The sequence below is a fragment of the Pieris napi genome, chromosome 6 (genome assembly GCF_905475465.1).
Source record: "Pieris napi chromosome 6, ilPieNapi1.2, whole genome shotgun sequence".
Classification (NCBI taxonomy): domain Eukaryota; kingdom Metazoa; phylum Arthropoda; class Insecta; order Lepidoptera; family Pieridae; genus Pieris; species Pieris napi.
Window position 1 is genome coordinate 13,271,498 of NC_062239.1, and position 27,529 is coordinate 13,299,026.

Sequence of the window (27,529 nt, forward strand, 5' to 3'; positions counted from 1 at the left end):
AAATCTGTTTTTTGGATCTTAACTGTCGAATACAAAAATCTGCACCGTGCCAGAGCCATAAAGGAAGAAAAAAAAAACGGACAACCGTGAACCGACAGGCGGCCAGCCGCCAGTGTGACCAGTGTCCAGACTCCAGTGTCACTCATGTGACATGTCAGTCTTTAAAATTTAAATGTAGTGAGAGTTGAGACCGGAGACGATCAGATTTTGATTTTGTCCGCATATTATCTTAATTTAACTAATTGTATTTCCTCCCAACATATCGGTGGTAAATAATTAATCTGCAAGTATAAAACGACAAAAACAAGTAAATTAGTGTAAAAAAATTAAATCTCTTACAACATCTACTATGGGATTATTATTTCGACCCCATACGTATCACCGGTTTTTCAGAAAACGTATTGGAATATGTTTTAAAAGAACCTGCCATGCAGCTCCAAAGAAAGATAGCAATTTAGATCTGCTAAATTCCTTTAACGAGGATATTAAAACAGGTATGTGTGTATTTAAGATAATATTATATAGGTATAAAATTATTTATCATACATTTTAAGATACCTTGTTGACGCAAATATAGATAATATATATGAAAATACGTAGTATGATTATCGTTTATCGCACTTATTGAGTTTTATCTAAATTCCAAGAAATATGTGATCACATATTTTGTCAAAGTTACTTAACGAAAACTAGAACTGTTTCATGCAATTACATGCCTCTTTATACTGTTATTATAGAAGTAAAGATAATTTAACAACATTTTCTTACACAAAGTAGTGACTTATTTGTCTGGATTATGTAAATTTACATTTTAAGCTATATATGTTAATTATATAGTTAAGTAGTTTATTTTACTATGTCATCTTTTTTCTCTTCTAGAAGTTTATAATTTGTCTTGCTTGTGAATACTGTTGGCAGGTGGAGTCATACCAGTTTTCCGTAGAGCACTTTTGTTCCCATCCAGAGTCGCAGTCCAAGATGACTCTGGAACATTTACCTATGCTGGACTATATCATGCGGCAAACGATCTTAGTAGGGACATTGCAGCACAGCTATGTAAGACTCATCTTTGTTTTAAATATAATTGTTTACCAAAATTTGTTGCTAGACAAAAATATAACACCATAAACATAACAATATAAAGTACTTGTTTTTTAGTGGGTGAAACAGAAAGGACTATTGGATACCTGTGTGGCAACAATGTTTCACATGTCATTACACAGTGGGCAATTTGGATGACAGGAAATATAGGTAAAAAAAAATTGGTTTTCATTACATTTAAAGTCCAATTTCCCCATAAGATATATTACATATGGTAAGTTACATTTGATCAACATGTATTAATTAGTTGACATGGTTCCATTAACTAACCACCAACAAGGGTTACCTCTATGTTTTGTACATTCCTTAAACTTAATTTAAATATGTATTTTGCCAATGTTTTTTCTTACAATTATAGAACTTGAAAATTATTTCAGCTGTTCCATTAACACCTATACACCCACCAGAAATGTTAAAATACTTCATAACCGATAGTGATGCTGGTCTAGTCATATGTACAAAGGAACATGAAAACTTACTTAGACCAGTCACATCTGAACTTTCAAAGCCATTATTAGTGTCAGATCGAGATAAGGATAAAGATGAAATACCAAATCACTGGAAACCAGAGACTGGTCTAGGGGAAACAGGACCAACAAACTTATGGTATGGTGGAAAAGATGCTATGCTGATTTATACTAGTGGTAAGTATGTTTAATTTCTTTGCAACAATAATAATTTTTTCCCATTCACTAGTTGCTGTGTCATTGCTTATGTGTAAAAATATTTCACGGACAAAAAAATATTCAGAGCGGTTAATTTAGAGACCCAGACAACAGTTTACAATATTTTTTTTTAATATGAAAAAGGGACGATACAGAGTTTTCATTGATAGTTCCAAATCTACTTGATTCTTTTGTCAATATTGTGTTTTTAATATTTCCCACATTGCTACCAGATCTACTTAAACTTTTTATAGGCACAACCAGCAAACCAAAAGGGGTAGTCTGGACGCACAGGATGCTGGCAACCCAGATTGCAGCTTTACATAGTGCATGGCAATATTCTGCCAGCGATGTCGTGTTACATACGTTGCCACTGCATCATATACATGGACAGCTCAATTCCTTGAACGCCACATTGGCTGCGGGGGCCAGGTGAGAATGAAGAAATGAATATGATTAGACCAATTTTGTCATTACTTCAAATCTAGATGAACATAAAATAAAGTTTGTTTATTTAAATTGAATAAATTAATTTCAGAATTCGTATGCTGCCGTCGTTCACGTCACACACTGTCTGGTCCCATCTTCTGGGCAAAGGACCCGAAGAAGCCCGTATCTCGGTGTTCCACGGAGTGCCGGCCATGTACGCGCGGTTGGCGGCCGACCACTCCGCTCTGTTCACGGACAATAACACCGTGGAGTACGTCCGGAACACCTTGAGTAAGATGAGACTGATGTGTGCCGGCTCGGCCCCTCTGCCCGAGACGCTGTTCAATAAGTGGGAGGAGGTGAGTGGCGCATCGTCATCTCTATCTCTCGCGAACGAAGTTTTTTATTATTTTCAGTGTATGATTGCTATAAAAATTAGTAAATTATGATTGTTCAGTTATTACGATTTCCAGATCTCCGGCCTTCGCTTACTCGAGCGCTACGGTATGTCCGAAGTGGGAATGGCCCTGAGCAACCCGTACCGACCCCTAGAGAAGAGGCGAGTGGGTTGCGTCGGAACACCGCTCCCCGGGGTGTCGGCCCGGATCGTGGCCCCGCGGGACGAAGGCCTCGAGCCTTCGGTCACGGTGGAGAGTCGAGCACCAGACTTACAGGTGGTGGACCGATCGACGTTATTTTGTATTTGACACGAGGAACCGTCTAATGACACGTCCACCTGGATTCAGATATCGCTGGAGAGACTAGGTATCGCCGGGAGCCTCCCGGAAAACGAGGACAGGGGAGAAGCGAAAGTGACCGTGCACGGGGAAGCCGATGGCGCTTTTGAAGGCGAATTACTTCTGAAGGGACCCAACGTGTTTACCAGGTTAGTCCTTAACTTTTTCTTTTTATTTGAATTTAGTTTTTACTAACGTTTTCGTCGACCAGATATTGGAACCGAGCGCCGACCCTCGACGGCGCCGACTTCACGAGGGACGGCTGGTTCCGGACGGGAGACGTGGCGTCCTTCTCGGACGGGTCGTTTAAAATTCTCGGCCGGTCTTCCGTGGACATCATCAAAACGGGGGGTTACAAGGTGAGCGCCGTGCAAGTGGAGTCGGCCCTTTTGGAACACCCCGGCGTGGCGGACGTGGCGGTCCTGGGGATCGAGGACGACAGCTACGGGGAGATCGTCTCGGCCGTGGTCCAGTTGAAAGAGAACGAGAGCGTGTCGCTCCGACAGTTGAAGGACGTCGTCGGAAAGAAGTTGGCTCCGTACCAGTTGCCCAGGACCATGTTGACGGTTGAGAAAATGCCGAGAAACGCGATGGGGAAGCTGGACAAGAAGGAGATCAGGCGACTCTTCGCGAAAGATTTGGTTTTTAAGAGATCCTAGTGAGGCTATATAAAGCTTCGTATGACATATATTTATTCCTAAACTTAACGGTAAGAGAAACCGAGAGTTGTGAGAGAAAAGAGAGGTTTATGTTAAATAAAATTGTTTTAATAAGTTGAGAAACAGACGCAGAATTATGTCTAAGCGTATTACAAAGCTCGCATTTTAAATATTGATGTTGTTAAAGGCCTTAAATATATAGAAAATAGGTTACTTTTGTACATAGCTGTAGTTAAAAATATATTTTTCAAACGGGTATTTTTGTGAAAAAAATTTATATACAAAGAAAAAAGTTTTCGTTTGTATGTTATTGTTGCATTTAATGTTATCGCGTATTTGCGAGCAAATGAAAAATAATATGTGTTAAAAATTTAAATATTTTATATTCAAGTTTCTGTATGGATATAAATTTTACCAAAGCGTGAGAAGATTATGACTATGACACTTTACAGGGCTGATTGTTATTTATTTCTTTGAATAAAACGTTTGTTACTTAAAATGTATTTTATTTACACAGCTGTACAAAATATAATAAGGTAATAATTAAATAGTGTAATTTTCGCATAGAGATTTAGTGCATTACTTACCACTCATTTAAGCATATAGGTTAACCATAACAAGATACAATATCTACCTGTCAAACACAACTTTATCTGTACCGATTTACCCAAACAATTGTGCATACAATATACGACACTTAGATACAACAAAAACATAAAATATTCTTGAAGACAAGATCAGTGTAAACTCTATCTAACATCTTTCGTTATAACGAAAACCCCTCTATAACCTAAAAATTACTGAAATGTATTTGGTTTAACCCAATACCCATACATTAATTCTTCCCTCCCTATAATGAAACTTGTCGAAAACGTATAAAAATGCTCGGTCCCTTGAAATTCGTTATAAGGAGTTTACACTGTACATTGTAATAATAATTAACAAAGTCAATGCTCTAATTGCTAACATAAAAATACTAGGCGTTACTGATGGCACGGTGATAAACTATGTGCCATCACGTACTGAAAAGAATCGCCTTCTTAGTAAGTGAAACACATTTCACTGTATGTTACGGAATCTTACTTTCTTTTTAGGACCACCATCTTAAGTACGCTTCTAGGCAGGCTAAGCCGGCAGTGTTAACAGCGTTAAATTATATTATTTTACGTCATTCGAATGTTTCTTTCAATAAAACTCCTCGCAGCGGCAGTAGAGTTGACTATACAGGGCGGTGAAAAAGATGCTGACGATATGGCATCTGACCAACTGGAATATGTCGCTAAAGCAGTGGCCAATATACCCAATAACATTACGAGCACTGCCAATACTATATCATACCATTTAATATTATATTCATCCATATCGTTTTCGCCCATTTTGCCTAACGTATTCGTAAATGTCTTGTATTTCGTGTCAAATGAATGCATAAACAACGCCATTTTTGACGGATCATTGCCGTTTTTCAGTTCTCCCAACGTCACTTTATGAGGATTTTCAGTTTTTAAATTATTAAATGACAATGCACTGTTTGGTAAGGAGGACTTTTTATAACACAATCGAAGGAAAAATAATGGTGGAAATATAAACATGAGAGGACCGGTAAGCGTTGAGCCAATTAAGCCCATGACTAGATCGAATCTTGGCACGGATTCACCTAGAAATACAGCGAGGGCGATAATACTCGACCGCATTACGCACCGTTGTAAACAGAATTCTGAAAAGATACAGTAAGAATATTATAAAAACTTTTTATCTTAGATATTCAAGTCAATTGTTACTATTGTCAGTCTCCAAAAGTTTGAATGCTAAATAAGCAGACTCAATTGGTCTTACCTCTTGGTATTTTAAGCAGATCTTCTAAATGCTGAAACAGGGCTGAGTTGCCGACGGCACTCGAAAGGCAGAGTTGCAATGTGACAAGAAGAGCCACTATGTATAGAGTTATTGATGAGGGCAACCCTAAAACAAAATCATATTTCAAGCAGTTAATATAGTAACCAAGTTTCTACATAACAATCAAATTATTTATAGAAAGAAAATAATCTAGGACAAGCAATATAATAAAATCTTCCCCAACCTTGTAGTATATTACTCTGAACATTGTTCCCATATCTCTTGGCTGCTAGGAATGAGGTGACCGTGAACATGATTCCAGTAACTGTGAACCCTCCCAACACGGCCGAGTGAATACGACGACTGTCTTTCATATCCACTTGCAGGGTTAGCAGCATTGGGTGGATGTCGAACTGGAAAAGGGTTTTTTGCTTTACAATATAATGAATTCGTATACTTAACAAAATTCCTTAAAGGTCTTATCTTATCTCATGAACCACGTCGAACATGTTGCTGATGTAAGAGCAGATTTTTGAAGGACATTTAAGTTTTCTAAATACGTTTCTTACATCGAGTAAGTACTTAACATTTCAAGTGTCATGCGTGTTAAGGGGCCTCTACACGGGCTACACTTTTAATGAAATATGTGGCTACATCATTGCCGACTATATCACGAAAATACAAAACAAAACATTTTAAGGCAGCACATGGCTGAACAATGTATATATCTCGGCAATATTCCTGCAAAAGAATATAGCCTATTACTTTGTCTTTACACGATCTACATATGTATACATTGCAGCCATAGGTATGGCTGTAACCTATGGCAACCTATGCTACTACCTATGGCTGCAATGGCGGACAAACTCATGCGCGTTGCAGCACCTTATATTGTTTTAAAAGCAAAGACAACAGATATTTTAAGTCTGGACATAAAAATTTAAAAAAGGCGAAGTGAAAAAGGGACGCACTTAGGCCGTAAAGCGAAACAGCAATAATATTGGCTTGAAATATTGCAGTATTTTGGATTGCAAAGCGATCGTTCCGGCCATACGGCTGGGTAACTAATCATTCATCGGACATACAAAAAGCCCCTTTAGAGACTTTCGTGTATTATGGTCTCACTGAAACCTAACCTTAGAAAAAATAATGGGTTGTGCGAGTCAATATTATTATTATTAATTAATAAATAATATAAAAGAAAGTCGTGTTTGTTACAACACTTATAACTCGAGAACGGCTGGACCGATTGCCATGGTTTTTGATTTGTTGGATTTGTTTCCGTCGCGAATAGCAGAATAAGCAATAAAATATCGGATAAGTTATCGAATAACAATAAATTAATTAATTAATTTTAAGAATGCAAAAACCATATGGTGCCATCTGTTGACAAAACTACGCATCATTTTACGTCGAATTCGTGTCAGTTCAAGAAATTCCGATCTTGAGGTGAATGATCAAAAGATGTTGATATCAGAAAGTGCTTAACATGCAGTATCGCCATATTGACGCTAGAGAGAAGATGCCTAATGTGTAAAACTGCCATTCTTCTTTCGCAATGGCAAGCAATAAAACATTTCTGTATTTGCAAAAGAGTTGTATTAATGTAATACTTAACATTAATGAAATCCTAAAATAAGTTAAATTAAAGTAACAACGATATTATAAGTTTGTAGGGCGGAACGAAGTTAGCCAGGTCAGCTAGTTATTAATAAATTTAAGCAAAACAATGATCTTACTAGTGTATACGCCAGTAACTATTGATAGATATACTATTTTATAGCTAAGTATAAACTAACCTGATAAACCATGATGCCATAAGCCACCAGAAAGTCTCTAGCACTAGGCATATAGGCTACTACGTCCCCGGACGGAGGAGGGGACTTATCATCATTAATTATACAGGTCCATGTGGAGATAGCCACTGTAGTTACAATGAACACTGATGTCAACGCTAGAGGCCTGTGGGAGAAAAAGATTTTAACTGTTTCTATCATGAGGCGGACAGAAAAACTAAGATTAGGTTTTAAGTTTCTGTAACTGTTTAGGGAGAGATTAATCAGAGTTAAAACTTAGCGCCGAGTAGGACTTCAGTGTGCCAAATCCAATACGTTTTTGAAACACGGGAGTGATATACGTCCGAATCCTTGCCCCAGCCGCATTTTAGCTCTTAACATGGGCCAAAAGATCTTCATCTATCCACAGATCTTTCATTAAAGTGGAACCATATTTTTATTATTTCAGCTTCAAGTAGTTTCGTTTAACTTACAACACATAGCCACTTTTACAAGCGAAAGCTACCAAACATGTTGAATGTTTATTGTAGATACAATTTAAACTAACTTCATATCCTTGGGTGATCCAAGCCACATAACTGGGCAGAGTAAAAGACCAATGACGACCATCCATACGCAGTATGTGATGCCCACGTCGCCATCCGTTATTTTCCACCAGAATAACTGCATGCTTTGCGATGCTGAAAACATTTTTAAGAAATGTACCTTTTTGAGAAACTTCTCAACATACTTTTATAATGTATATATTTAAAAGTATACCAAATATGAAATTCGGAACGCCTGCGCTGAAAACAGTAGCATCAATTAAGAATGTGACAATACTGCGAGAAGTCTTTCCAAAAGCTAATTCTGCAACTGCAGCGTATGGAAATCTGGAAAAGATATAAAGTGTCAAGACCAACCGGAACAGAGATTGCCACTCGTTGTAATAAAAGACTACAATTATGACTCTTTAAAAAGAACCTTTATTACCGACTCTTTTCTCTTATATTGGGTGAGATATCGTGTGCTAAAATCCAACTTCTGCCGAGCAGCACTGCAGTATAGAGCTGTAGCGCGACCACAGCTAGCACCAACGGAATGCCATAAATTCCTATAACAAAACTTAGTTTCATTTCATGGGATTGTCATTAACGAATAAAATATATCTTTCCCGCTAAATGTAAATGTTTTCTGTAGTCTATGATAGATTCTTGAAACTCCCAGACTTGGCGTGTGTTGTCTAAAACACACGTATAGGTATGTTATCTAAAGCTGGCGGCTTCAACACATTTACACTTTGTGCTTGTGTAGTGTCTGTGAATAAGCGCGAGACGTGATGTCAAACTGAAATACAATCACAAATACATCATGAAAAGACTGTCCGTTTCTCTCGCGCTCGGTCAAGCTTATGAGTATAAAAGAGACAGTTATTGTTTTTCTTTTGCTACTGTTTATGTTGATTTTTACTGTATTATATTATTATTATTTTATACATGTTGATCTTTTTTCAAACATTACCAGGGCAATCTCGTGAAATGGTGCACAATGTTTTAAATTATTTTAAGCATCTTAATAAAAACAGTTTAATGAAAAAATGTTATATTTAATTTGACATCAGATGTGACTGGGGTTTCTAAGAGGAGTATTGAAAGAATAGTTAGTGAAGTAAAAGTGAAGTGTGTTGAGCTAGATGGAGCTTATGTCGAAAAATGAAAAATTATTTACACAAACTACTCTTATACGTTCTTGGTCGGGCTTAGAACTTTTGGATCCACCCTCGTATGCACATAATATTTATATGTATTTGACACATTTTTATTTATTTACAACCCACCCAACCTTACTAAAACCAGAGTAGACTAAAATATATAGCTTGGCAAAAAAGTAATATTTTTAAACATACTGTATAATGAAATTGCATTAGTGTGAGTACTGTGAACGCGCCAGCTTTCGATAACCGACCTATAACCCGTGTTTGTTTCTGTGGTTAAGCTAGATATGTTTCCCATGAGAGTACGTTAGTTTTATATATCCAATTACCAAGCAGCCCATTCTAAATGAGACCTACTTTCAGTACTCTGTCACATAGTTCAGCCAAAATTCGAATCTAGTTATGTTTTTGTTTTGTGACATGGAGCCCGGATGGGTTAAATACAATTTTACCGGGTTTCATAGATACATATCCGAACACGAGACTAAGATCTGACCGTCATTACATTGGCCTGTCTTTAGTTTGTATAGGTACAAAATTACTGATAGTTAATGCCTTCTTATTTTATTAAACCGAGTTACATACCACACGATATAATGCTTTTCGGCAATGCTACCACAGGAAACACTCCAAATAAATCAATGATGCACAGCATTGTGAAGATCACGCTTAGACCTCCCGTGGTCTCTCCAGCTGTGTATCTATCGTGGTACATCATCACCTGAGTGGCCTTGGTCGGAATGGAACCAACCACGTTTTCTTCGGATAAACGCAGTAATTTCATGTTTATCTGAAAAAGGGTTTTAAATAATGAGGGGCACATATTTAATTTACCCATTAAATTAACAGAAATTTACTTTAAGCTGTCGCTTTAATTCTATCTACGCTTATTGGCTTAGCTTTTTTTAACCAAGTAAAAATGATGTTAGCTGGTGGTAATAACATGTACTTAACTTGAAGCCTTGTTGTATGTACAAAGAAATATAAACGATTTTAAAACAAATGGTGACTCACCAGTATAATACTCGAAACAAAACTAATTTAAGCGTACGGCCAACCAGGCTCCAGAAGATAAACCACTCTTTATATGGAAATTGTATTCGTTTTACAACAAACTCCCAAGCTTAATTAAAGATCATAATCCTTGAGATTTATTTGCTCCAGTTCAAAAAAAAATTATGACTCAAAACTTAGCGATTAAAAATAGTGGCGGAAAGATTCTTGCAAGTTCTTCTTGCTCGCTCTACGCCCTTGACTTGCGAACTGCCTTGCGATTCTGTAACTCACTTTCCGAAGGAGGGAGCTTCTAGTTAATTGTTTATCAGAATTCCAAGTCGTATAATGAATGCTTTACGACTGATTTGAGCGCGACCGCCGCTGCGAAAACCGCAGTGAGAGTTCGAAAAGTGAGTTACAGAATCGCAAGGCTGGTAGTAAATATGAATTTAGAATCAATTTAACATCTTTTGATGTTCATAATAAGTGTACTTGGTTACCTATATGAAATATATTATAAAAAAACTATTTCATGATTGTAATTTAAAATGAATAGCAGATTTACTAGATTAAAACTGTATCAACGCAATTCTACTACGTTTCACGTGCTTGTATGATAAAAATCGGTTTTTAAATTGAACTTGAGTAATAATATTCTAAAAGACCTTTTTGTTATCTATAATAATGCATAATATGAAAGCGATAACACAATATTCATGTATTTAAATACCGATACGACTAAAGTGCCCTCTTTGCCACCAGCTTATGAGTGCCATGTCAAGAAAAGGTTATCCTGAAGCACCTCAAGTGATCATGGACCCACTGTCTTTATAAGTTATTTGAACGTATAAAATGTGAAGGTATTAAATAACAAGTGGATTTAATCAACAAGTTATACTCATAAATATTTGTTTTCGTTTATTTACATATGCATTTAATTATTTCACAATAAAGTTTAGTAGGTATTAATTTTCACAAGAATAGGTGACCACTGATTAGTCTTTTGAGACAAACATGTGTCTTTGCTATCACAAACTAGCGAGTACTAATTCGTACATAGAAACAAAAGACTGATCGCAGAAGAGACGTTTATTCACGAAGTTAACGCTGCTTTAGTATCTAAAACGATGGTATGTTATTTTGTTAATCGTTTAACGTACACGGCGGTAATATTAGGAACACTTAACAAAGGCCCACTTAAATTGTATATATATATTGCATGTTCAATACAAGAGATTCGCTTGGATACATGGCATAACCATGCAGATCACATAACATGCATTTTGAACCACCGAAACATAGACTACTTTCAGGTAATGTAATATCAAGAAAAGCATTGGTTTTCTTTCAACATTGGAACTCCTTCTTTTAATCCTATTCACCAGATCCTGTTACATGAGAACTTATTGACGTAGTTTGGAGATCTTTATTCGAATGTCAAGGAATTATTGTGACGTTGTACACAACGTAAGTGTTCAATTTTTTTATTTACTGAACTAGATCTGCTGAAATCAAGGCATTACTTTGTGCAACGACTGATATTTCCATTTTTTTTCATTTAAAAGTTAGGAAGGAAAAGTGACACACAATTTAAACACTTTGAAATTATATTTCAAAAGAAAAGTAACTTTTTAAGAAAACTTGTTTTTTACAATTAAAAAACTTGATTAAACCAAGATGCCACACACGTACCTACAGGTTCGATAAAAAAAAATTACTTTGTTCTTTTAATTATTAGTAAGTGGATTTTTGCTGAGCATAAGAAAATTAGATAAACAAATAAACGCAGACATAAGAGCTAGAACAGGTGTGACAGACATTCTCACTAAGATTGACCAAATGAAATGGAGATGGACGGGTCATATGCTACGGAGCTCTCATGAAAAATGGAGCAAAATAGTGACGGAATGGTACCCTAGAGACGGAAAACGAAGAAGAGGTCGACCACGCAAGAGATGGGAGGACGAACTGAAACTAACAGCAGGCTACAACTGGAGAAGAGTCGCAAAAGATAGAGAACAGTGGAAAGGGTTAGAGGAGGCCTTTGCCAAGAGGCAAACCGAACTCCGAGATATACTGGAGTGAAAATATATTAAAGTTTAGATATATAAAGTGACAGAGTTTCGGAATTTAAAGGCTATATTATTATTATTATTATTATAAGTGGATTTTTTATTTTAATTATTAAATCAAAAAGCTATTTCATGCCTACCAAGTTTCAACTGTATTGTCTTAATAGTTTCGGAATAAATTGGCTGTGACATACGGACGGACTGTAAGTGATTATTGGCAATTCGGCTATGAATCTTAAAACTAGCTACGGTGGAAATTGCTTCAGTACGCACTCTCATATTAGTAGGTACTTATCTTTTATAACTCACAAATAAAAATGTTATCAGGGAAGGACAGGTATTGGTGTAATAAAAAGGCAAATTAATTTTGCAGCTCGAAAACAACTATCACGTGCAAAAATGTTGTTATTCTTCTTTTTACCGGAAATGATAATCAACTCGTTGCACTATAACGAACCAGATAAATCTATGATCGAAACTCCAACAGGCAACAGCCGTTGAATTTTGGTTCATATTGGATTCATAGAATAATGACATGGTGAAAAAAAGAACTGGTATGTATAAGGTGAAGCAATAAAAGATGTCGAAGAGAAGGTGACAACCACGACCGCTCTGTTAAGTGTAGGGCATACGCTTAAACAAATCAGTATTAATAACAGTGAAACTCGCATGTCAAATACTACAATTCTGTCTGCAGTTGAAATGGTAATTTTGGATTAACTCAACGAATAAGTGTCGCAATTCAGAGAGGAAATACTGCCAGCGTTTAATGTTAATTTTCTTTTTAATAATTTTTAATATTACTTTGTAAGTTAAGAAAATTGTAAATACAAATTATACGTATAATTTCAAAAGAAAATAATAATACAATGAATACAAAATAAATATTAAGGTCACTACTTCATTAAGATTACAATTTCGGATTAATTAGGAGATATTCAAATAAATTAGATTCAGGTTCCTTCGGAATGACGTCAAGGTATAAAAATACATTTCTAGCTCTTGAATGAAACATATTTTAGATTTTGTTCATCGTATTGTTTGCGTTCGACATCTGGTTTCGTATGCTGTCATGACATGTTCTAAGTGCTGAATGCATATTGATGAAATATCTCTATTTAAAATAAGACCACGTTGTTGACTATTTAGTTACTAGCCGATCCGGCAAACGTCGTTTTGCCATGTATATCATTTATAATAAAAAAATAGGGGTTGATCGTAGAGGGTTGAAAATTAGGGGTTGTATGTATTTTTTAATTCTGTAACATAAAAAAAATAAAAAATAAAATTTTATCTATAAATAAAAAAATAAAAATTAGGGGTGGACTACCCTTAACATCTGGCGGGCTGATTTGTGAATCTAAACCATTCCCAGATCCCCGTGAACACACACAAAAAATTTCATCAAAATCGGTCCAGTCGTTTAGGAGGAGTTCAGTCACATACACACGCACACAAGAAATATATGTATTAAGATTAGTTTTTTTGGTAACACACTCTCAAAAATTAGTGTACCTGTGTACGTAGTCTTAAATTAGTGTACGAAGTCTGAAGCCAATCAAAAGCTAGATAATTCCCCTTTTCAAGTGTGAAATATTTTTTATTTAAGAATAAGAATGCACTCAACAACTTTAAAACAACTGCAGTAAGCGACGTCTTTTTCCAATTTATTTATTGAATTTAAACATAATCTAATATATCTCATCATCCAGTTTTTTATACCACATTATTTAAAACATTTTAATTTGGCCACCATATTTTGTTAGTTGCTTGGTACACAAACATTATCATGTATTGATGTGCTGTTAATTAAATAAAATATATAATAATAAATATATTTAGATACTCTAGGTAATAAATAAATCTGAATAGAAGTGATTCCGTTCATAACAGATTCTGAAATATAGTGTAGAATAAAAACCGTATAGTATGAAAAAATAAGGGTTCAAAGATTGGAACAATCCTATAAGATCTTCGCTAATTATTGGTGTTAATCTAATAGTCCTGTGTTACTAAGTGGGAAAAAACCGACGATACACCTTGATAACCATGAGGTATAGTAAAATTACAACTATGTATTAAATTAAGGTAGGTTACATAGTTCTACTTACAGTTTCGAAGAGCAAATAATAACTGAAGACACCAAAAGAACAAATCACATGTCAAAGTTAAACGTTTCCTGCAATACATTCGTTGCAATAACAGCAACAGCGTAGCACTTATATTTTTCTAATTGGCAATTCTAAATGCATTAATTTGAAAATGGGAATCAACTAAATATTTTATAAATTATTGTTATTTAATGATACTGTAAAAGGGCCTATATAATTTAATTCGGCAGTATAATTGTAAGCCAGCCAACATTCGGTCTGACGTGCGCCTGTGGTTGTTCGTTCAATTCTGAGGCATGGATTAACACAATAAGCTGATTCCATGCGACTGGACAGTCCTGAACAGAAGTGCATATGTAAGTACGCAAATTCAGGTTTTACGAGATCAAAGACCTACGTCCTTTTGGGAGTTCCCAAAAATAAAAGGTACCTTTGTTTAAAATATTAATTAAAACTGATCTGCATAGATCTTATTTTTATCGTAAAGGTGTTTGGAAAATTGGCACATTCAGTTCAAAGTTCTGGCCGCTATCGCAGTATGATTAAAGATTTCTTAGGCTATTTTTACTTAGGTAAAGTCCTTGGCGAATTCGTTTATTCATGGTAATGTCTTAATTATATATTCGAACCTACATTATTTAATTTGCTATTATGGCCACATCCTTCAATACTCATAACCCATTCTTACCTTTTTAACGACCCTAGCAAATACAACTGTAACACTTTATCTGTACTTAAAAAAAAGCAGATGGCGTTCCTTATATAAATAGAGGATAAATAACTTCGAAATAATTTGGAATGAATATATTGATATTGTACAGTAAACTATAAATTATTTTAAAGAATAATTACCCGTTATTTATCACACATTGATTGGTATGAGTTATTCTTCTACATCTGCTCAACTTTTCATGTTTCGTTAGCAGCTCTCGGGCGATAACAGCCTTGTGTGTCTTTTTTCCTGTAATCTCGTGACGAGCGATTGATCGAAATAGGACCTATAACTTTTCAGCGGTAAAATATTACTAAGATTTTACTATTTTTATATTTTTTTTACTATTCTCTACTATTATAATCTTTAATTGTCGATACAATTTTACTTTCTACACCACTGTACTACTCTTCGTGTAATTTAATACTGCCTATTAAATTGAAGCTAGATTTTGTCGACATAAAACCACGCTCTATTATAACTTCAGCGTGTGACAGTACTTCAAAGACTTCAGGTCATCTGAGGTGACCTAAATAGTCAATAGATATTGTTTACCGACTTTGAAAGGAGACGACTTTTAGTCTTGATATTCACGGTGCCATTACCTATTACACCTACTTTTATATTATTTTGCAGATTTTCGTCTTTATTATTATTACGTTGCAGCATAGCATTAATGAGAAAACATTGGGGGACGAAAATAGAATACGCGAAGATCCCTCTATAAAAGATAGAATAGAAAGCTTCTTTTCTGTCGGTAAATGTTTGTTTCAGAGAGCCCAACGTCTTTGTGATGCTGCCCACGTCGAGGAGGAACTACAGCATGTGCTACTAAACAGGTGCTACACCGAAACAAAAACAAGACACGAACAGTTCCGCGCCAGCCAACCTACCTACCCTATTGAAAGGGAGTTACAGATAGAATTAGCCGGATCCTAAAATGAGCTTCTATTAATACAATTTTCAAGCCGCACAAGAAGATTCAGCAATTCCTTAGGAATACCAATCAAAAGTAACACCCCGTTGCAAGATGCAGGTAGGTATATACAAACTGGATTGCGACTGTGGCCTGTCTTATGGCCGATTTACATTATCTTAGTGTTTAGGAGAGTGCTTTAGTATTACAACTTGAAAGGCAAGTTCTTTAGCGTAGCGTTTACTAAAGCAAGTAGCGTTTACATGTTTCAACTAAAGTACTATCCTAAAGCACTCTCCTAAACACTAAGATAATGTAAATCGGCCTTTACATAGGGCAAACTAAACGCAATATGTCCAGCAGACTCAAATAACACAATGCGGACATACGACACACAAAATCAGCAGTCTGTGAACACACACTAGATAGGCTTAATCACTACATACGCTTTGACCAACCGAAAGTACTTGCGAAAGAAAAAAGATTCTTCCCAAGATTGGTACGCGAAGCCATTGAAATCAAAAAACACCCAAATTTCAATAGAGAAGACGGTCCAAAATTGTCAAACACCTGGGATCCAATAATATCCAAATTAAAATCTCAAGAAAAACAATCCCCGAAAATAGAGGACACCGTGAGCCATTTCTGCCAAAACCCTCCATCTTTTAGATACAACTTTTTCCTTTTTCTACAGCTGTGATACTTTTTGACATTCAACACCTTTTGTCTCAGTCACCGTGACCACGCACGCGAAATGTCGGAAAAATTTAAAATTATGCAAAATATATACCTACATAACTTCAATCCGGTAAAAAAGTGTTTTCTTTAAACATATAAAAGAAGTTAAATAAAACGATATCAGAGTGGGATAAATGGTACAAAGAAGCAAAACAACCAAATTCTTTTCGGTTTAATTCAATTATGGGTATTTATGGTTTACGGACGATAGTTTAACGTGACAACGTCATTACAAAACATTGATGCGATGCATACTTCTATGAATAAAATTGCATCATTTCATTGATTTATAGAATATAGAACAGGGCAATCGAGTGGAAGAGAGATGGATTGTACGGACAATGAGCGTAACGGGACAACGAGTCATGCACTTTCGTGCGTACAGCCGGCGTTCGTCGATTTATTAGACATTGTCACGTCAAAAAGTCTACACCACAAATCTTTACGGGACATGGGCGTTTCCTGACTACCTGCACAGATTTAATCTAAGATCAGTTTAAGACAATAATGCATCTTATGCTGGGCGACCTGTTTTCCGGTTGCAACTGGAAGTTTTTTGCTATAGAATTGTAAAACACGTCAGTCACTGCAACAAAAGCGTAGAGACAGGACTCTCACTCGCCTACGAATATTATAAACATTATTAAGTGGCTAAGCAAAACATGAAAACATAATAAAGTCTTAAAAGGTTTTATAATGATAACGTAACCTTTCTCATTAAAAAGAAAATTTGATAATTTCATATTACTCCCTTGTCATGCCAGTATATGTTAAATACTGTTAGGTTCAAGCGGGACGACCTAGTTTTAATCTCACGTAAGTGCGTAACTTAGTGCACGACTTAGTGCGGACTTAGCACTTTAACCAGGCCAAGTAGATTAGAAAAACAAATGCTCAGTTTTAAAACGTTTATATTTTACATTTCATTGGTTCGATGATATGATTTCAATATTTTGAGTTGTTGTTAATACTTGTTCTACAAACCTTTAAAATATTATTATAAATCAAAGTTCTCTTATTATTAAAAAAAAAATTGCTCCCTGCATTACGCTTTAAATATAACTAAAAGAACCCACTTAACACATCTAAATGCGCAGGGTCTATCGCTCGCAATAGAAACCTCGCATTTTGAAAATCATTGACAACACTAGGTCTATCAATCGACTTAATAAATTAATGGTGATCGAGTTAACTCGTGTGTTATCTGTGACTGAAGTGAGTTTGAGAACACAGAGTGAAAGAAGTGAAGTGAAAGTGCTACATGTTCGTTCGGGCGTCTAAGTACGAAACCAAGTCAAGTTGAGTTGTAGCGAGTTCGGACAACAATTGCGTCGAGTCTCGCGAAACGTTTTCCAGAACTTGATCATCGACTCTCTCACACCTAGAAACATTGTGATGATCTCAATTACACGTAAAATGACTGAATTATCGAAGAGAACGTCTCGGACGTACTTGGCCTCGAGCTCGGTGAACTTGGCGTCGAGTATTTTGCCTATGTCTGAGAATATCTCGCGCGCAGACTCCGTATACAAGGCCCGGCGACGCAAACGTGCCTCTTCTATCTGCTTCACTACACCTCTTTGAATATGTTCTAACCTGTATTATTATGAATATTCTTCATTAAAAATAATTGCATTGAAACTGCCATTACTTTTTAATAATTTAATAAAAATATACCTACGAATCGATAATACTCGACTCGTAAATTAAAAAAAAGTAAATACTCACGAATTCCTGACGTTATTCTTAATTTTTGCTAAATCGAAATCGATTTTCTTCTGCACCTCTTTGAAAATATCACCAAAGACGTTTACCCTTACGCCGTCGACTAAAACAATGAAAATGTGGTCAGATGATTGCTAAGAGCTATTGTGGATTCGTTAAACCGATTTTGATGAGACCAAACGTACGTGCGTACGTACAATGTACATAGTACACCTCTCGGACGAAATGACCGGTTCAAAAGTTATACTCACACTCTTCCGTTTCGAGCTCGTGTTGGCTTCGATCCAACCAATTATGTATCGTCTCAGCGTTGGAACACTCTTTCATTGAAGACTCGCTCTCTTCTTCTCTCGAGGAAGAGTCGTCGTCACCGATAGGCCTCTCGAGAGCTCTTCTGGTAATTCTGTGTTTGTCTGAATCCGACGACGAAATCGATCGCAACTTTTCAGCGCGGCGCTTAATAGGGATGTCTTTAATCAGATTTTCATTCGAATCCGGCGTTTTAAGCACGCGATTATTAAATGCTTTTGGAGTCTTTCGAGACTTCAGAGAAACTGCCCGTATCGATGAACTGTTACCACATTTATCCTTCTCTGTATAATCCACATCTGGTTCCATCCGTTTGAGTTCGGGTGTGTGTTTTTTTCTTTTATATTTTTGATCCTTTGATTTTTTATTGTTTTTGAATGGGAGAATCAAAGAATTGCATATTTTTCCATTTTTGTTTTCCGCTAAAATTTCACATCGAGGAGAAAATAAATGTGACTCATCGCCGACCGGCGGACGCGCATCATGGTCTGTTTCGGGTTTCGGGGAGGGTTCACTCGTTCCCCCGCTCGGTGAAGATTTAGCACGTGGTGACAACCACTCCTCAATATCTTTTTCCGACATCCTCTCTACACTTACGCGTGGAAAGCGCTGCGCGCATTCATCTTCGCTTATTTTATTTCGACATATCTCACTGTGAGGGGCTTCGGGCATCACATTGTTGTTTTCGATACTTCGAGTCAAAGTGTCGGGTTGGCCCCGGGAGGATTGGCCTCGCTCGATGGGGGCGCGCCCCAGGGGAACGTGTTCAATGATGGCTTTGGTCTCAATGGTTTCGTAGACACAATCTCTATGCTCGAATGAGTCCTCTTTCTCAGCTTTCTGGATGATATGAATTTTGTCCAGATCGGCTAGAGAGTCGTCAGGGTTCTTTTCGGCTTCTTGTAATTCGCATTTGAGCCCCGGGCTTATACTCTCGTCCCTATCGCGTGACATATTCATCACTTTCGTAGTAGGTGGTTTAGCGTTTTTACGTTTGTTAGTTTTTTTAGAGCCCTTTCTGGATTTAGTATTCTTTTTAGTTTCACGGGTCTTAACAATTCTTGATTTTTTGGTTAAAATATCTTCATCTTTAATGATCGGCTCGACGACAATAACCGGTACGTCTACGTTTGCGCACGTTTCGATGGGTTCTTCAATAGTGAAAGACGTGTTTAGATCTGCCGTAGCGTTTCGCATCCTTTCATCGATGAGCGTATCTTGGACTACATTTATACTTTTTTGTTTTCTTTTTCTTGATTTTTTTTCCGTTAAGTTAACTGAAGCATTGCTTTTTCGCAAAGGTAGCGATGGTCTCGTCAGGTTACCGTTGTCTTTGAAATCGCTATCGTCACTATCGGTAAAGTTGTATACCGATATAAGTTTGGTGTTGTTCGATTTCTTTAAGCTTTCATCGTTAAAATCGGTCTGCAATAACTTATCGAAGTCGTCGTTTAACCGTTTCGATCGCGGTGACAGGACTACCTTCTTTGGGATAAGTTTTCTTTTGGTTGATTCTCTATGCGTGGCTCGCATTTCTTGAATCTCTCGATAAGGAGTCTTGGAAGTCGTCGGAGTGCGAGATTGCTCTACACCGGTCTCGGGATCGACGGGGCCTTGAAATGTGAGGTTATCTTTTGGTGAGTATAATTTGCGCCTTCGACGCGTCATCGGTCCTTTAATATTGGTATTGGGACTTTTAAGATTGACGTCTCTTTCATAAGCGATCGATAGTTCGGTCGCCGCCTCCGGTTCGGACCTTTTCTGTCGACGTTGCCCTTTCCTCTTATTGACCTCGGTCTTTGGAAAAGTAATTTCAATCGGCTTAGCCGTTTTCTTCTTTGCTTTTCGTGTATCGGTCGACCGATGCTCGCTCTGGGTGGTTATTGGAAGACCAGCTTCAATGAGTAATTTATTCGTGAATTCCTTTTCATTCATTAAATGCAAAATCATTTCATAATCTGCGCAAACTTGATCAACTAAATCGTTAACGCATTGGATTACGTCCGCTTCGATAAGTTCGTAATGCGTTTTATAATTTTTGTCACAAACTTGAACGTTTTCACGCGCGTCGAGGATCGGTCTAACAAACGGAGTATTTTCAATGACTTCGCTCTGTAAGTCTGATGTACTTTCACTTTTGTTTTGCTGACAGTACGCCATATAATTGAGCGTGTTCAGTTCGAGGTCTTCCGGAAAGCCATCCAAGGTGTCGTGCGGGGCGGTGGCTTCGTAGGAATCTATAGTCGTAGCTAAGACTAAGCTGATAGTGCTGGGCTTAGAAGCCGTGGTTTTGTCCACAGAATCTCGAAGGTTAATTTTGTGGGAGAAGACCGCATCGCATCGCGGTTTGGTACGAGGTGTCAAAACGCATATGTCTTCTTCGGATTCTTCGGCGACTCGAGGCAACAGCGGCTTCGCGCAAATACCGCCGTATTCCTCGTCGTTTGCTCCGACACACCCCGGATACTCCGATAATTTTTCTTTGAGCTAAAACAATTTCGTTATTTGAGAACTAGGTAAAGGTATTCGAACCCCGGTTGTGCCATCGTGTTATTGATGTTACCGTGAGAGAAAGAGGCACACGTTAGACTCAAAATTGCCTGGCGTCAGAAACAGAAATAAGGTAAATAAATCATTAATCATCTTCTGGGACTTCATAAGATACACACAATTTGTTAATTAGGTATAAGATAAAATAAATGAACTCACTAAAAGCAATGAGGTCGTGGAAGTAGTGGACGGAGACTTCCAGGCGTAGGATTGCCTGTTGAGGGTTGCGGCTGCGACCCCTGAAATTGACGGTTAACAATATAGTTACGCACAATTTATTTAATTTCATAAAATATATAAACAACTATTTGTTGTTCTCAAAAAGTCGCCAAATAGGTATATTAAGACTTGTTTGATGTTCGTGAGATAGGAATAGGAAAACCAAAAGAATAAACAACAAATCTTACGGCTTCGCTTCCCGCGTCTCGTGTTTATGGCGAACTGTCGACTATCCTCCTGCAAATTACTTTTCCGTTTACTCTAACATAAAATCTACTAATTGTCATAAAGTTATCCTACCCTCATATCGAACATTGATATTAAAAAATAACTGTCAACTGTCATAAACTTGCGACATTTCGAGAAAGATTACAGTGTATGAGAGTAATTCTAAAGTCGGGGTAGCTTCCCTGTTATCCCACTACTTTAGTATTTTAGACGAGGTCCTATTAATTAACAATTACACACAATTACAATTAATTAATTAATAGGAGCAGTGTTGGCCTAGGCCCTAGGCTTCAGCGTGCGATTCTCATCTTTGAGGTCGTAGGTTCGATCCCCGGCTCTGCACCAATGGACTTTCTTTCTATGTGCGCATTAAACATTCGCTCGATTATCGTGAAGAAACCGGCTCGCATTAGACCCAAAAAGTCAACGGCGTGCGTCAGGCACAGAAGGCTGATCACCTACTTGCCTATTAGATTACCAAATGATCACGAAACCGATTCAGAAATCTGAGGCCCAGACCTAAAAAGGTTGATTTTTTATAATATTAATTAACATAACATGTAAAAAAGCTAACCGAGTTTTCTATTTGTGAACATTCTCCTGCTGTGTTGGGTGAACACTGATGGTTCCCTTCTCCCACGAACGAAGCCTAATTAAAAAAAGTCTGTATAGAGTCACCAACGATGATAAATTTAAGCAATTCATTAAGTAAATATAAAAATTTCAAGTTACCTCATATTTGTTTCCAAATATTTTCTTTAGCGACTCATTTACTTTTTCGGCGTTTATCGCGTTCATATAAATACTAATTTCGCGTTCATTGTTAATTTTTTCAGATGATCGGTTCAAAGGCTCCATTACGGTTATATCTATTTGAATTAAAGCGCCATTTCTGCAATAGGCAATGATCAAGCATTTCACTACTGATCGACCGTTTTACTCAAACATTCATCTATAGAGCAATCATTATTAAATCATGCTATCAAAAAATATAGGGCTTAACTGTTAAAAAACCTAATTTCCACATTAATGATTGACCTAAGTATGTTTTTGTTAATGGAAGTGGACTAGGTTTTTGACCTGTTTAATTGATTGCCCTAACTTATTATCACTTTTACTATTTCACACCCTTTCTTCAGATAATACAAGACAAATCAAACTATTTCAAATTCCTCGGTCTAATAAAAACTATTTTCGTAACTCGGTCGTGTACCGTATACCTTCAGACTATAAAAGAAATTACCAGCAAATATTTAATGTAACTAAAAAATGTAACAAATAATGGCTTTCTTATTCTTCCTTTATATTAAATATATTATAATGATCAATGAATCTTAGAACTTAGAATTTATTCTAAATATATACTTTGTTATATTTTTTGTATAAATAGGTAAAAACTGTTAACTGTGTTTATGTTTATATTTAAATGTGTATTTAGTTTTTGAGCTTTTGTGTATAATGTAACTAGTCGGATATTGTTTAATGAGTAGATGTAGGAATACTGATTAGCAAATAAATAAGAATATAACATGTGTGATAAATTAATATCGAATTTACCGTAGATAAAAACAGCAAGGTCAGAAATAGGGAAACTAAAAATGTATTATTCAAGAAGTGTATCTGCGTTATAACTTAATCAAATACAAATTATGTTGAGGCTCGCAACTCCACACGAACTTTGTAGGCGTTTTTGAACAAAATAGTTTAAAATTTATTTTAGTGTCAAGAAATGGATGTTGTATGAGAACTTCCTCGTATCAATTCAATAATCACGCGTGACAATCCTACATATCCCATCTTAAAATATTCGATTCCGTGGTTTCGTCCGCAGTTTATTACTAGACTACTATCTCATCAACTAGTGGATAATAATAATGTGTCGTTGAAAAGTATCCTGATTTAGAATAATCAAATGATAAATCTCATAATGCAGCACTCGCTCTAAACGTAATAACACAAAGGTACAGTAAAAATACCGATATGAACACTTAAACATCTTATCACAAGACACGCGACAATCTTTTATCCTGGAACCGCCATAGTCCTGGACCACTGCTGGGGGCCGGTTCGAAGACCGCGGCCTTCGGCGTCACAAAGGGCCCTTCGCCTTTTTAGAATGTATTTTAGATTAATATAGGCATATAGAGGGTACACCGTAATTAATTAATTGCATTTTATGCTTCTCTTAAAAGCTTAGAAAATAATAAGAAATGTTGAAGCGTATTATTAGTAGTATTAAGGAATTCAACAGGATTAGACATACCTAATCAATTTCACAGATCTTGTGTTATCCTCCTCAATCACGAGAGCGTCGGAGTTCGCGATTTTAAGAACCTCCAGTAATTTTAATTCCAGCATTAGGGAAATGCATTTATTAGCTATGTTGAAATCAATCCAGTGTTTTTTATCCTTAGCCTGGAAATTCAAAATTCTCTGAACGTGTCTTCGAAAGTCTGGACTCGCCCGAAAATGCTTAACGAAACGAAAGGAAAGTTGGTCGGTTAAGCCTGCGATCGCGGGTTCGGATTCCCGGCACCGCAGAAGGTAATCATCATCACCATTTATTCAAATGTTAACATTATAAAACAAAAATGTGTAAAAGCAGATATAGTTACAGTGATCGCCTCAGTTTTGCCAAAATTTAATTTTTTACAAAGTAGAGAAATTATTGAAGAGTTATTCTCGTTTTGTGCGTTTAGGAAATCTCTCGCGTCCTGAAACAAATATGCGTTTTTAGTAAATATCTCGTTCTTCACTTGAATACTTGCGAATAAATTGAAAGCCTTAACGTAACGAATGGACCTTAAAGAAGTTCTTCCAATCCCTCTCCAAAAAGATTTTGACGGCCATTCTCGAATAGAGGTCGCGCGGGAACCACAAAGCGGCGACTCGTTCTCGAACGGGACGTTCGTTCCGCCTCAAGAGCCACCTCAAAAGAGTCTCCATCGTGTTGAACTGCAACCTGAAGTCACCCCACGACGGCATCTCGTGCGCCAGCTTCGTGCTGAAATATCGCAGCAAAATCCTTATTATGTTCTCAAAACTAAAATAAAAAAGTGTATTAAGTGAACTTACAAATACTCTTCAAACGTTTCCCTCAGGGCCAACCTAGACTGTTTGGGCAACTCCGCACAGCACGCGTTGAAGCATTGAAGCGTCGCCCGTCGCTGATTCAAGTCCAGATTGGTATTTCTGCTCAGCTGGAGAAAATCTTCACCCAGCCCTTCTACGAGTTTATAGTTTAGGAGTGGACTTTTGGTTCTTAATTCCTGAAAGTTTTAAATATTCTTTCAATTTGCTACACACGTGCCGTAGTTTCTTTAGTCATATTCTCTTGATAATTACATAATTATTACATTCTAAAACGTTTATGCATTAAATATTGCTCCATCGTCAATTCGTAAGTGTACAAAAATCATTTTAGAAACTAGATATAGAAACTCAAAAGTAAAGAATAAGACTTTTATACTGAATAGATAAAACTTACTTTAACAAAATTCAAAAGCTTTAGTAGAAAATTCCACCAAACAGTGTTGTGTTCTATCATTTGATGTTGGAGTTTATTAAACCAAAATTTTAACAGCGAAACGATCTCCTTTGAAAGATCATCCCAAGTTTTCGAAGGTGGAATTAGCAACATTTTTTCAAGAGCTTGGAATGCAGCGCCGCATTTGGAGTACTTTATAAAATACTGAAACAATACAGGCGTAAGGCGTTAAATGAATTAATGTATGATAGAAATATAGTGAAACTTTAACTAGATAACATACCTCAGTTTCAAAAATTTTGAATTTATTCAAAGTAACAAGGGTCGAACTATTTAGCGTTATTTTCAATTGGGAATATTTCGTAATCATATCCCGAGAAAATAAAGTGTACTCTGTTAAATTTGTGATTTTTGTATTCTTCAAATCCATTGTGTAGCTTCAAAAATTTTATGTAAAACATAAATACCATTTGAAATTATATACCACCACAATATGGTATAATAACAATTAACAAGAATATATTATATATTTTCGATTACGTTTCCCGCTAAGAATTCAAGATTATTTCAAAGACAAATTGTCTATGTCACAGACATATACCAAATATCAGACAGAGTACCTGAGTCTAGTTCACAGAGTACAGACTACGACGGCGATGTCTAGTATGTAGGACACATAGAGCACATTTTATAAAGCATATTTTGTAAAATAGCGTTCAAAATATGCCTTCACAAATCATTATTACACTCAATTTTTTTTTTATATACATGTGTCTTTACTAAGACATCATGGAACATTACAATCTAGCCTAACTTAAGACTAATAAGTAATTTAAGTCTAACCTAATTTATTACAAAGGATATTTAACATAAGAAAGTGTCCAATAACACTACTTACAGTCTCTATTAAAGGGAAGACACTTTGTTCTTGTGTTCTATTTTTTTCAATCACTGTTTAGCACTTAATACTAACGTGCACTAACACTAATTCACTAGTTCAAACGGTTTTGTCCTTTTCAATCTTCTCACTAGGCCCGTGGTGTCAAGGAGTTGAATAGCCTCGACATTCACGTGATGGTGGAGCCTATGTTCGTGGGCTCCGGCAGTCTTTTTTATTACTGTGGCGACGTCCTCTACATTAAGGTCCCGATGGAGGTCGTTATTGCGAATATACCAGGGAGCATTGACTATTCCCCTGAGCACTTTGTTTTGGAATCGTTGGATTACTTGGATGTTACTATTACTGGTACAGCCCCACAGCTGGCAACCATAAGTCCATACAGGTGTCAGGACTTGTTTGTAAATCAATAATTTATTTTTAACTGATAGCGCGGAATGCTTTCCGAGCAACCAGTACAATTTAGTGTAACGGAGATCCAACTCTTCACGCTTCTTTTTAACATGGACCTTCCATCGGAGTTTGGTATCCAGCGTCATACCTAGGTACTTAGCTGAATTTTGGAACGGCACTTTGACGTTATCAATATATACTGGCTGGTAATTTGATGTTTTGTAGGTAAAGTTTATGTGAACTGATTTAGACTGATTTAATCGTATCCGCCATTTTTTGGTCCACAAGCCAACAGTATTTATGGCTTTTTGTAGTTTTACTACCGCTTCCTTTTCAGTATCTGCCGTAGACATGATAGCAGTATCATCGGCAAAGGTAGCGATTACGTTATCTTCTAATTCAGGAATATCGCATGTGTATAAAAGATACAGGACCGGACCTAATACACTCCCTTGCGGCACCCCAGCTTTTATTTCTTTCAGTTCTGAGTAATCATCTTCTTGTCGTACCCTAAACATTCTTTGTGTTAAGTATGACTCAAGGATATTTGAAAATTGACGAGGCAGTAGTTTCTTTAATTTATAAACAAGTCCTCGGTGCCACACTTTGTCAAATGCCTGAGCTACATCCAGAAAGACCGTGGAGCAGACTTTTTGTTCTTCTAGTGCTTTTTCTATATTATTTGTAATTCTATGAACCTGCTCTATGGTAGAATGTTTTTCTCTGAAACCAAATTGGTAATCCGGTATGAGCTGCTTTTTGGCAATAATAGGGTTAAGACGTTTGAGAAATAGTTTCTCAAATAGTTTCGCTATAACAGGTAAAAACTATTACACTCCATGATGATAAGAATTCGTCCGTGTTAACAACAAATGGAGCAAGGGCGAGCCGCGAGAGTGTGGTTGATGCTCTCGCCTTTTGAATCGCGTCCCAAAAAACCGACAACTCTCGCGCTCGCGTCCCTTCGTATAGCCTCGCGGAGAGTGTGGATGAGCAATCTAGGCGTCTGAAAGCGACGGCCGTCGTAATAGAGAATTGGTTTGCACTTTACATTTTACAAACTTAGCAATTATTTGTCGAAAAAAATTTACTTGACCATAGAGTAAATTCTTATTTTTTTTAAACAACACCATAGTAACAGAAGTTAAAAGAAAGAGTAATAATTTATTAGAAAAACAAGCATAATACCATTAATTAACATTATATTTCTTATTCAGTTTGCTGTTTCAAACATAAAAAGATTTTTATAGTAAAGTTACTTT

The 27,529-nt window shown here is 36.6% G+C and overlaps 3 protein-coding genes and 1 long non-coding RNA gene across 4 annotated transcripts; 2 read left to right on the forward strand and 2 right to left on the reverse strand.

Annotated features, from left to right (window-relative positions):
• The first annotated feature begins 105 nt into the window (after nucleotides 1-105).
• LOC125050585 (malonate--CoA ligase ACSF3, mitochondrial) lies at nucleotides 106-4,090 on the forward strand. The gene is made up of 9 exons (XM_047650522.1): nucleotides 106-494; nucleotides 919-1,056; nucleotides 1,159-1,251; nucleotides 1,479-1,745; nucleotides 2,021-2,198; nucleotides 2,305-2,554; nucleotides 2,669-2,869; nucleotides 2,942-3,081; nucleotides 3,144-4,090. Exons 1-9 carry the CDS (start codon nucleotides 350-352, stop codon nucleotides 3,589-3,591), a joined length of 1,860 nt encoding a protein of 619 aa, XP_047506478.1. The 5' UTR covers nucleotides 106-349; the 3' UTR covers nucleotides 3,592-4,090.
• LOC125050586 (probable sodium-coupled neutral amino acid transporter 6) lies at nucleotides 3,865-14,366 on the reverse strand. The gene is made up of 9 exons (XM_047650523.1): nucleotides 14,093-14,366; nucleotides 9,499-9,703; nucleotides 8,193-8,313; nucleotides 7,980-8,092; nucleotides 7,768-7,900; nucleotides 7,224-7,386; nucleotides 5,669-5,837; nucleotides 5,425-5,550; nucleotides 3,865-5,305 (listed from the first exon to the last, which is right to left on the reverse strand). The coding sequence occupies exons 2-9, from the start codon at nucleotides 9,695-9,697 to the stop codon at nucleotides 4,755-4,757; spliced, it is 1,575 nt and encodes a 524-aa protein (XP_047506479.1). The 5' UTR covers nucleotides 9,698-9,703; nucleotides 14,093-14,366; the 3' UTR covers nucleotides 3,865-4,754.
• Nucleotides 14,367-14,414: 48 nt separating this feature from the next.
• LOC125050589 lies at nucleotides 14,415-24,699 on the forward strand. The gene is made up of 3 exons (XR_007117158.1): nucleotides 14,415-15,840; nucleotides 23,904-24,033; nucleotides 24,591-24,699. It is a non-coding gene; the product is annotated as an uncharacterized LOC125050589 (long non-coding RNA).
• On the reverse strand, nucleotides 17,353-25,653 carry LOC125050584. Its single transcript, XM_047650521.1, has 13 exons — nucleotides 24,977-25,653; nucleotides 24,565-24,758; nucleotides 24,292-24,493; nucleotides 24,105-24,203; nucleotides 23,753-23,904; nucleotides 22,222-22,381; nucleotides 22,064-22,138; nucleotides 21,450-21,498; nucleotides 21,202-21,281; nucleotides 18,435-20,979; nucleotides 18,187-18,286; nucleotides 17,911-18,054; nucleotides 17,353-17,839 (listed from the first exon to the last, which is right to left on the reverse strand). Exons 1-13 carry the CDS (start codon nucleotides 25,127-25,129, stop codon nucleotides 17,716-17,718), a joined length of 4,077 nt encoding a protein of 1,358 aa, XP_047506477.1. The 5' UTR covers nucleotides 25,130-25,653; the 3' UTR covers nucleotides 17,353-17,715.
• Nucleotides 25,654-27,529: the final 1,876 nt, after the last annotated feature.